Here is a 13,022-nt window from a genome sequence, read left to right as displayed (position 1 = left end):
ATTTCCTTCCATTTTCCTCAGTAATCCCTCCCCTTTTCCTTTTTTTTCACCTTCCCACTACACCACGAGCTTTCCACTTCCCTACTAATACAACACAGGTATTCCCTCGTCATTGAATCCACGAAGATGATTTTTTTTTTTTTTTTTTTTTTTCAGAGTCCAATTGGCGCTGTCTCTCTGCTGACTGTGTGTGTGTGAAGAGGGGTGTCTAAGGACCATTGTCAGCTGCTGCAGGGCTGTGGATTTCCAGTCAGCAAAACTCAAGGGAACAACCAATTGAATATTACGTTGTCAAAATGCCAACATCTTATGAATGTGGAAAAGAAAAACATGAAAGTTGGAAGAGTACATTTCAATTGATGTATGTAATAACATACACAGATACCAGATACAGCTGCTCCTCATGTATTTAAAGGATGACAACATTTATGGCAGTGTCAATTGAGATATGTGTTAACCTTTGGGAGAGTTGGGGTTTTTCACTCATCTAAATAAGCCATCTGACATAAGTCAGAATAAATATATGAGGATAATACTTGTATTTACCTAATTATACTTAATTATATTTAATTATAATAAACAGAAAAAGAGCTGCACCTGTGGCTTTCCTACTTTTTTATCATACATATACATACATATTCATACCAAAAGGCATTTTCCCCCTTATGAAGAGGTGACTGAGTCAAAACATACACCCACTCTACACCCATCCAAAAACCTGTTCATTGTCCGTCCCATCTTAGCACCTTGTGGATGAAAGGTCATCCCTGTCTTCCACCATACTGCTCAGGTCAGAGGCAATACAACAAGACACAATACTTCCACAATAGGGCCAAAAGCTGGAACTGGTTTAAACTTCATAAGTTGACCCCTCTTTCATCCACTCAAGGAATATACTGACCAGAAAAGGTAAAATCACATTGGACCACATCATTTCCTCATCCATTTTCAACCACTCTCCATTCACACCTACCTTTTGCATAGTTTTCTTGCTCAACAGACATTCCTCTTGCATCCAGTGCCTCTTTCACCTTGTCCATCCACCTCATTCTTGGTTTTCCCCTCAAGTTCCCTCCATCTGTTTTTGCTTTCTACACTTTTTTGCTTATTATTTACTAAATCTTTCTACATGCCCAGATACATTTCAATGTTCAATCAATCCTATATGCCAGCCCTCCACCCTAATTTTCCTTTATCTCCATATTTCTTAGTCTATCTTTTCTCATTACCCCTAACCATACTGCTTAAGCACTTCATCTCAAACTTGTTTAGCCTGTCCATTTCTGCATCCTTCAAATTCCAAGCTTTTGCTTCATACAGTGCCATTGGCACAAACATCTATTATCCATAACCATTCATCATATCTAGCTTTAATTTAATTTCTGATCTTAGATTTTCTTTTCCTACATGAGAGATGACATATTGATGTTGGTGAGTAGGTTTGAGTATCTTAATGACTACAAAAGCTATGTTGATTAGGAGATAAGTCTCTCTAGGGTCAGCCCATATTGATAAGGTTTTATATAAAATATAGTAAAAAGACCAGTTTGTATGCACTTAATGACCCACTGCTAACTGGAATGTCACCATCACAGTGAATACGTGGACTATAAAGCAACCTATAAATATATACGACCACTGAATATATTGAATTAGATGGCATCAGTGATGTATCTCACCAGAAACTATGTGGCAAAGAGATGAGATTAGACTGCGTCATCCTTCCAAACCAACATGGGTAGTTAGACCAACATTATCATGAGCATTTATGCTGGACCATCATCACCTAAAGAGGGCCAGATAATGTGCACCTGCATGAGGTAGTCTTGAAAGAATATCAGAGAGTCATTCCCTGCCACCCATCATTAAGGGCTGTCAATTTCATTTCCATTTGGAGGTGCAATTGTGTCTTTAGACTGGGCCTAAGATCTCTCTCTCCATCAATTTTATCTTTAATTGTAAGGAGGGCTGACAAATGGTGACTGTTCCCCCTCCTACTACTTTCAGCTGGTGATTTGGAAACAGTCCCACACTAATACTATGCAGACATCAGTCCAAGGTTTCTTCTAGAGATATATGGGATGGCCTGACAACCACTACCAGCTGGTGTTGGGTTACAGGTTTCCAGTCAATGAAACTTTAAACAATAAATGAACTGATGACCTAAAGGTCCAACCATACTGCCTTGTGTGCTTTTGGGCAATATGTCACTGAATGTAAATAAGTACTGTCCAAGCCTTAGCCATTAAATAACCTAAGAAAATGAGGACCCACACATGGTGAGAACCCTCACAGAAGACCACAAAATGGAGAGTTTCATGAAAGACTTGGAAAATATAAGCTGAGATATCATGGGGCTCAGTGAGGTTCACAGAGAAGAAGATCCTCTTGCCGCTACAAGAGGTAAAGAGAATGAAGATCCAATGGAATTAGCTTCTCAAATGAAAGATCACCTGTCATTCAACATACATACATACATACATACATATACCAAGGCTTTTTCCCCCTTACAAGGGAGGTAGCCAAAAAGGAAAAGGCATAAAATCATTCCCACCCATTCCATCCCTGAATACACTCCACACCCCTCCACCCTCCCTCTCACATACCAAAGGAATATTCCCTCATATAAGAGGGGTGACCAAGGCAGAGAACACACCTACTTCATATACCAACAGAAACCATTTAACATCCCTCCCATCTCAGCACCTCATGGACAAAGGGTCATCCCTGTTCCTGCCAAACCCCTTAGGTCAAGGGCAATTCAGCAAGGCACAGTGGGTCTCAACAGTTGGCAACCCCCTCCTTACCCACAAAGTAATTTATAAAGCAAATGAGAAGAACATCCTTTTGGGTCATATCATCCTTTCACCCATTTACAATCTCCTTCCCTTCACTTCTATTGTTTGCACTCTCTCTTACCTGCTTGACAGACATTCCACATGCATCCAAAAAACCCTTCACCTCATCCACCTCATTTGTGGTCTTCTCAAGCTCACTCCATCCACTTTTGCTTTTCATCCTCTTTTTGTAGGCCATTTTCATTAATTTTTTCCATATTCTCAAACCACCTCAGCATTCTTTCCACCCCTGTTCTCCATCATACCATATTTCTCACACTATCTGCTCTTGCAACATATTTCTCAAACACATAATTTCAAAAACATTCACTCTTCCTACCTCCCTCCCTTATATTGCAGGTCTCTGGTTCATACAGTCTCAGGGGTATAAATACTCCTTCATATAAACTCTTTGTATCTCTCCCCAATTACCTGCTCCTCAAAACACTTTTCATTCCACTCAGACTTGCTTCCTTTACTCTCTAAGACTGACCTCTAAACTCCATTAAACTACCCCAAACATCAGTCCTCCAGAGAAATCCCTCTTACATGCAAAAACCATTCTAGCACAACTGCATTCCAACCATCACTAACATAGAATAGGCCTGGACAAAGAACACCCTACTCTAGCCTTACCCAGACAACAACATATTATCTCTTCCCTGAGTGACTTGTGGGCCAATTAGGGGTTGTTGTTGGTTGAGGCCTGTGGGTCTCTGGCAAAAGAGACCTGAGGCAACAGATTGATTAAATAATTTTATCATTTATTTCAACATCCACTCCTCCATTCATTCCCACATGTGATCCTAAAGGCTACAGGTCTTCTGCAAGAGAGACCAGGAGCAGTGGATTGATTGACTGTGATACTAAATATTTAAAACTTTCCAGTTCCTCTAGCCCTTCACATTCTTTCCTACATAAATTACAATATTGTACTTACCATCTGGAAACCTAGATTTACCAATGTTTGGCTGATCCTGGGGAGGGTGGTCAGGTTTTGCCATTGGTGTACTACCAGTTGGTACTGACTGCAATGGCTTCCTCTCAGTCTTACCACAGTCACGGTGAACACCCTGGCTGATGTTCTGAATAAGTTCTTTACCAGGACTGACGGTACGACACTTGTGATTGAACTTGTCCCAAGCACAGTAAGGGTCTTGCAATGCAACACATTCACTAAAAGAAAAGGGTAGAATTACAATAATGCATAGTACATAATTTTTTTTTGTTAGATCTGTTTAATATTTTCAGCCTCATTTTCAAAAGATAAAGCACAAATTTTTACAAGGTGTTTATATTCCTATTTGCAATAACCAAAGCTAAACAAATCTACTAATTGCATATAAATAATAATGGTAGTAAACCTTCACAAAAGCAGAAGACATAGTTTCGAAAGAGAGTTTAGAAAGATAAGGAGAAAGAGAATGGTGAAATCTCATCACTCAACATTGCTCTAAAATTAGATAATAATATTCCTACCTGCATGTTAAAATCTTTTCAGTGTAACAGCGGTGCAGAGGAATAGAATGGATCTCTGACCGAGATACCACCAACAGACGTGGATGTTGTCGTGGTGGTCGTATTACTTCTAAAGATGTAACTGCTATGTTGTGAGGAAACACAACCAATTCCTCTATGATGAAGGGCTCCACCTCCTGATAAGAGTCCGCTGACTTTGTGTTCACGGCTTTCACCACTTTCCCATCATCTATTATTTGAAAATATCACAAAAATGCATCAGGAAAGTCCTACTTCCCATAACTACCTTATACAAATATTTTCTTATTAATCCATTAAATAGTGACATTCATTAAGTTCTTCTGTTAAGGGAGGCCCTTGATCTGAAGGAATTAAATGATCTCAATCACTTATCTAGGTAACACAATCCTTCTTTTCTAATTAACACAAGAAAAACTTTTAATTATTCACTGTTCTACTGTAGCTTCTTTCCATTAATACATACATACATATACCCTTATAAGGGAGGTTGCTAAAAACAAAGGCATAAAAACCACTCCCACCCATTCCGTCCCCACATACTCCACTCCCATCCACCCACTTCCCTCCTTCTTATCTTAGCTCCTCCTGGATGACGGGTCATCCCTGCATCTCGCCCACTACCCTGGGTCAAAAGCAGTTTTGCAAGACAGAACACATCCACATCAAGGCTGCTTCATTAAATCAGCGACACCCCCTCTCTATCCTCTCTTGCAGAAATGGAGAAGACAAAGAGAAATTCCTTCGGGCTGCATCAATTTATTTTTCACACATACTCCCTCACCCCCTATCCCCCACCCACTCCCCCTCGTGCATCACAGCATTATCCATACACAACCATTCTCCATTCACCCCTATCTTCTGTCCTCTCCCATTCTTCCTCAACAGACATTCCTCTCTTTCCCAATACCCCTTTTAACCTATCCATCCATATCATCCTTGGTTGCCTCTTCATGTTCACTCCTTCCACCCTCTTTTATTAATCTTTCTTCACTCATTCTTCCCATGTGTCCACACCAACCCAATACTCTTTCATCAACCCTATCTCCCAACTACCTTTCCACCCCCGTTCTCCTCCTCACCTCCTCGTTTCTCACAGTATCATACTTCTCAGACACCTCATCTCAAACACATTCAAACTCCTCCTCTTTTCCTCTCTTATATTTCATGTTTCTGCCCCATACATTGCTGTCGGCACAATCACTCCTTCATATAATCTCCTCTTAGCATCCATTCCCAAATGTCTATTTCTCATTACACTTTTTAATCCCCCAAGGCATTTACTCACTTCTCTCAATCTACATTCTACCATATCTCCACTTCTCCCTTTCCTGCCACATTCACACCCAAGTATCTAAAATTATCTACTTCCTCCAGTCTCTATCCCCTTAATACTCACCTCCAGTCTGCTGCCACTTTCCCCCTTGTACATCTCATCACCTTACTTTTACCTACATTTATCTTCAACTTCCTTCTTTCAAACACCTCCCCAAACTCTGACACTAAATTCCTCAATCCCTCCTCTAATCCTGCTACAAGCGCACACCTCCCCAAACTCTGACACTAACTTCCTCAATCCCTCCTCTAATCCTGCTACAAGCGCAGTGTCGTCAGCAAACGACAACTGGCTTATCTTCCACTTTTCTCCATTTTCTTTAACACTCTCAAATCCCTGACCCACTATCCTTGCATTTACCTCTTGCACCACCCCATCCTTGTATAAATTGAACAGCCAAGGTAACATAACACATACCTGATGAAGTCCAACCTTTACCTCAAATCACTCTCTCTCTCCATTTCTTACTCTAACATAAGCTCTACTACTCTCGTAAAAACTCTTGACTGCTCTTAAAGGCTTTCCTCCTATCCTATATATCTGCAATATCTCCCACAGTACCCTCCTGTCTACCCTGTCATAAGCCTTTTCCAAATCCATAAAAGCCCAAAAAACATTCTTACCTTTTCCTAAAGCTTTTTCACACATCTATCTTACCACAAAAATCTGATCCACGCAACCCCTACCTGACATTCTGAATGACATCCATCCAACCCAAGTGCCTTACCTGTTCTCATCATCTTAACAACTACCTTCACCTCATCTTTCCTTATTTCTCCTCCATATTCCTCACTCATCATTGTCATTTTCTTGGCGCTCCCCACTGCAACTACCTCTCCCTCTCTATCTTCCTTCACATTTAGCAACTCCCTAAAATACTCTACCCATCTTCCTCTTACTACCTTCTCTTCTATTAATGCATTTCAATTAATGCAAAGACAAATTTCCCTCAAAATACAACATATTCACTAACCTGTGCCTATGAAGAGAACATCGTATGTTTTGCCATCTGGAGTCCGTACTTGCTGGTCTACAGCAATGGAAGTGAAACGTCCACTATAGCTGTGAATAAAAGAAAATTAATTTCCTAAATATTTCATTATGATGGCACATATAAGATCAGATTACTTTAAATAGAGAAAACACAATTCATGTTGCAAAATACGACTAAATGGCCGAAGTCATGATTAATCACTTCAAGTCTGTTTTCACTAGAGAGAAGGCACAATATTGGGACGAAGGAAACGAAGTGCAATCTCCCCCATGAGTGATATAATAATAATACAAAAAGAAATAATGGAACGCCTATCAAACCTTGATGTCAGGAAATCGCATCGCCCGGACGGAATTGCAAATTGGATTCTAAAAGAATGCAAAGAAGAACTAATGGACAAAATACATAACATAATAAGTTGCTCACTTAAAGAAGGAAAAATATCAAAAGACTGCAAAATGCTAACATTGTACCAATATATAAAGGAGGAAACAAGGAAGAACCAACTAACTATAGACCGGTCTCACTAACAAGCCAAAATTTGTGAGAAAATTATCAAGAACAGATGGGTAAAACACCTGGAAGAAAATAATATAATAAACCCAAGACAATTTGGGTTCAGACAAGGAAGATCATGTACCACAAACTTAATATGTTTTTACTCAAGACTAATAGACATAGTGCAAGAAAGGAATGGATGGCCTGATTGTGCCTTCCTGGACTTACAAAAAGCTTTCGACAAGATACCACATAAAAATTATAAAAAAAAAAATGGAACATATAGGAGAGATACAAGGGAACCTACTAAAATGGATGGAGGACTTCCTGATTGGTAGAAAGATGAGAGTAGTACTCAGAGGAAAATATTCAGGTTGGAAAGAGATAATAATAATAATAAATTTATTTGGCAAAGAATCAACATACATGAAGTGCAGACAATGACAAGAACACATAGCTCGAATTAATAATTGCAATTGCCAAGGATAACACAAAAAAGCATGTATGCTTATTTCCATTGTGGTCCTCATTGGATTGTTATTCTATACTAAGTTACACAGACAACATACATAGGGGGTTAAGGGGACCAGAGACAGTCAAGAGTAATACTAGTCAGTACACATATGACACATAAACATTGTTATAGTTTTGCTAATATTATTAAATGTTCAAAACACATAGGATATTGAGACCACAAATTGAGCACCATCACAATAAGGAACATTGCATTAAGCAAAGGAACAACAAAATAATGCTAAAAGGTAACAAAACAGTATGAGTGAGTACCATATCAGAGTAGTACCATTAATGATATACTACATTATTCTACAGCTGTATCAACATGTTGTTATAGTGAATGCTACATTGCAGCTAAGGTCACCTATTAATTAATTCTAAAAATTATCCTGTATCTCAGGATGGAGTGGGCAATTAGTATGAGCACTAGGAAGCAGTACATTATAACCTGAAGCACCAGAAGTAGGGTACAGGGGACCAGTACTCATATGAGGAAAACAAGGAGAATGAGGAAAAAGTCCAGTTACCTTGTTGCCTGGTGCCCTGATTCACCAGGTTTGTATTATGGTCAGATCATAACTGTTCTCGGACCCTACCTCAGACATATGCCATACTATGACTAACAAAACAAAGGTGGAAACCAATTTAATATTTACAACAGAACCTGAAATTGTGGATAAAATCCAATACAAGACACTAAAGCGTGACCATATACTCATTGAAACTGAACTAAAGGAAGAAATACACATGGAGAGAAATGAAAAGCATAGGAAAGGAAGATTGATGTACAACAAAACAGACTTTGCAAAGCTAAAGAAATTCTTCCAGAATGCAAACTGGGAAAAATTTTACATGGAAGAGACAAAAGTGGATGAGAAATGGAATATCTTTATGGAAAATTACAATGAAGGGGTGAATAGGCACGTACCAAGACAGAAGCTAGAGAGAGTGTACATTAAATGCCGGTTCAACAAAAGATGCAGTGAGGCAAAAGACAGAAGGGACAGAGCTTGGAAAAGGTGGAGAAAAGATAAAAAAAAAAAATGGAAAATGGCAAGTTTAGAAATGAGTATGTTAAAGTGAGAAGTGAGGAAAAAAGGAACCATGAAAAGGATATTATAGATAAATGCAAAGAGCAACCCAAACTATTCTATCGATATGTGAATGGTAAACTTAAAAACAAACAGGAAATGGTGAAACTACACCAAGGGAATATAAAATACAATGAAATAGTGTGCACAAAAACCATTTATGAGTTTAGGAGCAAACTAGACACTGTGAGATATTAAGGCGGGACACCACGAGTGTAGCTCCCCTTCCCGCAAAATACAACTAGGTAAATGAATAATAATAATAAAAAAAAAAAAAAAACCACTCCTACAGCTCATTATTCAAACATGTACAACAATCATCCACCAATACCACACAATACATGTGTGACATTGCTCACCCCAGTTACAGATCAAGAAAACATCTTACAGTCAAATAGAATGGCCAATTTCTTACATTGGACAAGAGCCCTACAACCATAGGCCTTATTTATGATGGCACATATTTTTCTGTATATACCTAAAGGAACTAACAGTGAAAATCAACAAGTTAGTAAGATTCAGTGGCAAGCACAGATTTTGATCATCAGAGACTCCTGGTTACACAGTATACAAACTTCATATGAACCACATTCTTCTTTGAGTGATCTGTGTGCTAATCTGGTGGTTGTTGCTGGTTACCTAAGAGCCATGGGTCTCCTGCAAAGGAGCCCTAGGGCAATACTCGTAGATTGACTGATTGACCTCTCAACTACTCTCCCACCAACCATCCTGGTCCATGTATAGTTACCTTTATCTTTCTTTACAAACACTATATTTACTACTATTTCTCTTTCAGGACACATCTCTAACATATAATTTCATTCCTGGAATATATGAGTAAGTGATAAAATCAGGACATTTATACATACTGGAAGCTTGTCCTGATGAGGATAGGTTGGCCAAAGAAGGCAGGTACTGCTTCATCCATGAAAGAATGAGACTTGATGAAGTTGAGCGTAACATCAGGCAGCGTGCTGGAATCTGACACACACTGCCCCGGTCGTGGCTCCGGTACCTGCTCGAGGAGGAAAGGTAAGGTCATGGCGGGAGAACATTGGGGTCACAGTGAGAAGAGGAAAATTTTATTGAGTTGTATAAGGGTAGTGTTAGAAAGAAATGAAGTACAAATATTTGAGAACTATTTTACTAGTTTAAATGTAATATTTTTTTTTTTTTTTTTTTTTTTTTTTTTTTTTTTTTACTTATTGTATTTACATAATCTTTTCCTTAAAAAAATATATATATATATCCTGCATCTTAGTACTTAAAGGTCAGGTTGTCAAGAGGTGTTTGTTAACCCTCACAAAAACCAGTCATGAGATACAAGTACTCACAAACCCCAAACATGAAAGCCTACAAATAGTAAAATAAAATGGCCAAACCCTTCCAATGGAAAATAATCCTAAAATTCTGGTCCTCACTTCTGATACTCACATATCCCTCAGACCAAACATCAAGGATCTGACAGTAATCATAAAAAAAAATTAATAAAATAAAAATAAACATACTAAGAGCAGCAGTATGGTGATCTAAGCTTCATGTAACTTTATATGTATGATTGCCTGATGGGTTACACTACATTATTTTGTCTACTTATAACTAATTGTGCATGTTAACCTGATTAGAATGGGTATGTTTACTTATATTGTTTCTGTTTTGTTTTCAGACTGTATTGATGTTTTGTTAGTTGAATAAAGCCTAGAGAAAGGCATCGACTCTTATTTATGAGCGCAACAATTTATTCAACTAACAAACTGCATCTGATCTGAAGATGGATAAATTTCTGAGACCTAAATGCCTGGATGTATCTCCCAACTTGCCTACTGCTGCATGAGAATGGAATAACTGGAATTATACTTTCTCTGCATTCCTGGAATCAATTGCAAGCCTTAATCCAAACAAGCTGGATACATTGATCAATTTTGTCTCTCCAACTGTATATGATCACACTGCAGAGTGCACAACCTATGATTCAGCTATAGATCTTCTGAAAGACCTCCAAGTCAAGCCCAAAAATGAAATGTTTGTGAGACTTGTGTTGGCTACTCATAGGCAATATGATGGGGAGACAATGGACAAGCACCTACAAGAGCTTCAACTGCTCAACAAGGATTGTAACTTTAAGGCTGTTACTGCTTCACAGAATTGGGATGACTACATACAGGATTCTTTCATCAATGGCTTGCTCTCTCATCCAATTAGGCAACAATTGCTTGAAAAGAAAACTTTGGATCTGAGTATGGCTGTTGATCAAGCCAGGTCACTTGATGTTGCTCAGAAGACCTCAGTCTTATTCTTGTTTTCCTGTCAATGGTGTAAGAGCTGTTGCAACACCTGAGCCTGCTCACACCAATGATGGGACCTGTGCTGCTGCAATATCTGAAACTATTTATTCTGTGGAAAGAACCTGTACTGCTGCCAATTCAAAGTCCTGATGCTATTTCCGTGGTTGTCCCCATCACAATCGTGGACAGTGCCCTACAAGAAATGTCACTTGTTATAAGTGTAATAAGCAGGGACACTTTGCTAAGGTGTGCTGGTCTACTACATTTTCTACTTCTGCATCCACTCAATCTTCTATGCTGGCTGCCATCTCTGCTTCTTCCCCAGGACTACTTTGGCGAGTTACTGTGCATGTTTTGGTTGGTAATGATGAAACAACCGCTCTTATCAACATAGGGAGCTCTGAATCTTTCATTTCACATAGTTATGCTAAGCACAAGTTGAAAGTTGTTCCAGCGACTGGAAGCATATCTATGGCCTCTTCATCACTCACATCTCCTGTGAAGGGACGCTGCACAGTTGATATCAATCTGAAGGGTGAGTGCTACTACAATCCAAGGCTTTCTGTGCTGCCACATCATTCTTGGTCAAGACTTTATGAGTCAACACTCTAGTGTCACTGTGGACTTTGGCAGATCCAAGAAAGATCTAAATATCTACAACTCTGCCACTTGCAGTGTACTGTTTGCTTTGGTGGATACACCTCATCTCTTTTCAAGTCTTGCTCCTCATTGCAACAAAACCTCAGAAGTTTGGGGATGATGATGGGATGATGATAAGAAGTTCATAAGGTCTGAAATTAACAAGATGCTACATGATGGTGTTATTGAGGAGAGTACATCTCCATGGAGGGCACAAGTTCTTACTGTGTCGAACAAGTACTAACAAAAGAGATTGGTTGTTGACTATGGACAGACCATTAATAGATTCACTTGTTAGAATGTGTAATATCTTCTAAGAATAAACAACCTTGTCACAGAACTGTCTCATTACAAGTACTATAGTTCACTGGACCTGAAAAGTAATTATCACCAGTTACCTATATGAGAAGAGGACAAGCCATATACTGCTTTTGAAGTGAATGGCAAGCTATATCAGTTCCACAAAGTGCCATTTGGGGTTGCAAACACCATAACTATTGACATCATCAAGCAACACGATCTGCATGGAACTTATACTTGTGGACAATATTGTTGTGGCAGGGAAGACCCAGCTGGAGCATGATGAGAAATTGACAAGTTTCAAGAGGCTGCCTGGTTCCACAACCTTACCTTCAATGAGACTAAGTTTCTCATTTCTAAAAAAAATCATTAGATTTTCTTGGTTACACAATAACCCACAGCTCTCTCAAACCAGATTCTGAATGTTTACATCCATTGAAGGAATTACTGATCCCTAAAGACCATACTTCCTTATGCCATGTTATTGGTATGTTTTCCTATTATTCACAGTGGGTTTCCCAACTCTCTGACAAGATCAGACCTCTTGTTGCTACTGACACTTTTCCTCTGAGTCCAGAGGCCTGGAAGGCCATCAATGATCTCAAAGAAGAGATTGGGAAGGCTGTTGTGCACTTGATTTATGAAACTATTCCTTTGGTAGTTGAAACTGATGCCTCTGATACAGCCATAGCTGCTACTCTAAATCAGGCATGTTGTCCAGCTGCCTTTTTCTCCCCCACCCTCACACTGAATGCATACACTGCAGTAGAAAAGGAGGCATGTGCAATTGTGGAATCTGGAAAGAGGTTGTCTCATTACTTGACAGGGCAATGTTTTACCTAAGTTATGGACCAACAGGCTGTCAGCTATATGTTCCATATAAATCAGCTTGTAAAAATCAAGAATGATAAAATTCAACAATGGAGGATTGAGTTGGGATGCTACAACTATGAAATCATATACCATCCTGGTAAATACATTTCTGCAGACACTCTCATGCTCAGTGTGCAGCTACTGTCAATATTGAGA

General features: G+C 39.0%; 1 protein-coding gene across 1 annotated transcript in view; it reads right to left on the bottom strand.

Moving 5' to 3' along the window:
* Sema1a (semaphorin 1a) overlaps positions 1-13,022 on the bottom strand; it is a 212,924-nt gene that overhangs the window by 17,673 nt on the left and 182,229 nt on the right. Inside the window, exons 11-14 of the mRNA XM_076197580.1 lie at positions 9,639-9,784; positions 6,644-6,732; positions 4,317-4,545; positions 3,778-4,013 (exon numbers count right to left, since the gene is read on the bottom strand). Coding sequence (XP_076053695.1) covers positions 3,778-4,013; positions 4,317-4,545; positions 6,644-6,732; positions 9,639-9,784 — 700 coding nt within the window. The remainder of the gene's footprint in view (positions 1-3,777; positions 4,014-4,316; positions 4,546-6,643; positions 6,733-9,638; positions 9,785-13,022) is intronic.

The sequence above is a fragment of the Oratosquilla oratoria genome, chromosome 14 (genome assembly GCF_046742065.1).
Source record: "Oratosquilla oratoria isolate Oo_2021 chromosome 14, ASM4674206v1, whole genome shotgun sequence".
Lineage (NCBI taxonomy): Eukaryota > Metazoa > Arthropoda > Malacostraca > Stomatopoda > Squillidae > Oratosquilla > Oratosquilla oratoria.
This window is presented reverse-complemented; position numbering and strand designations above follow the sequence as displayed.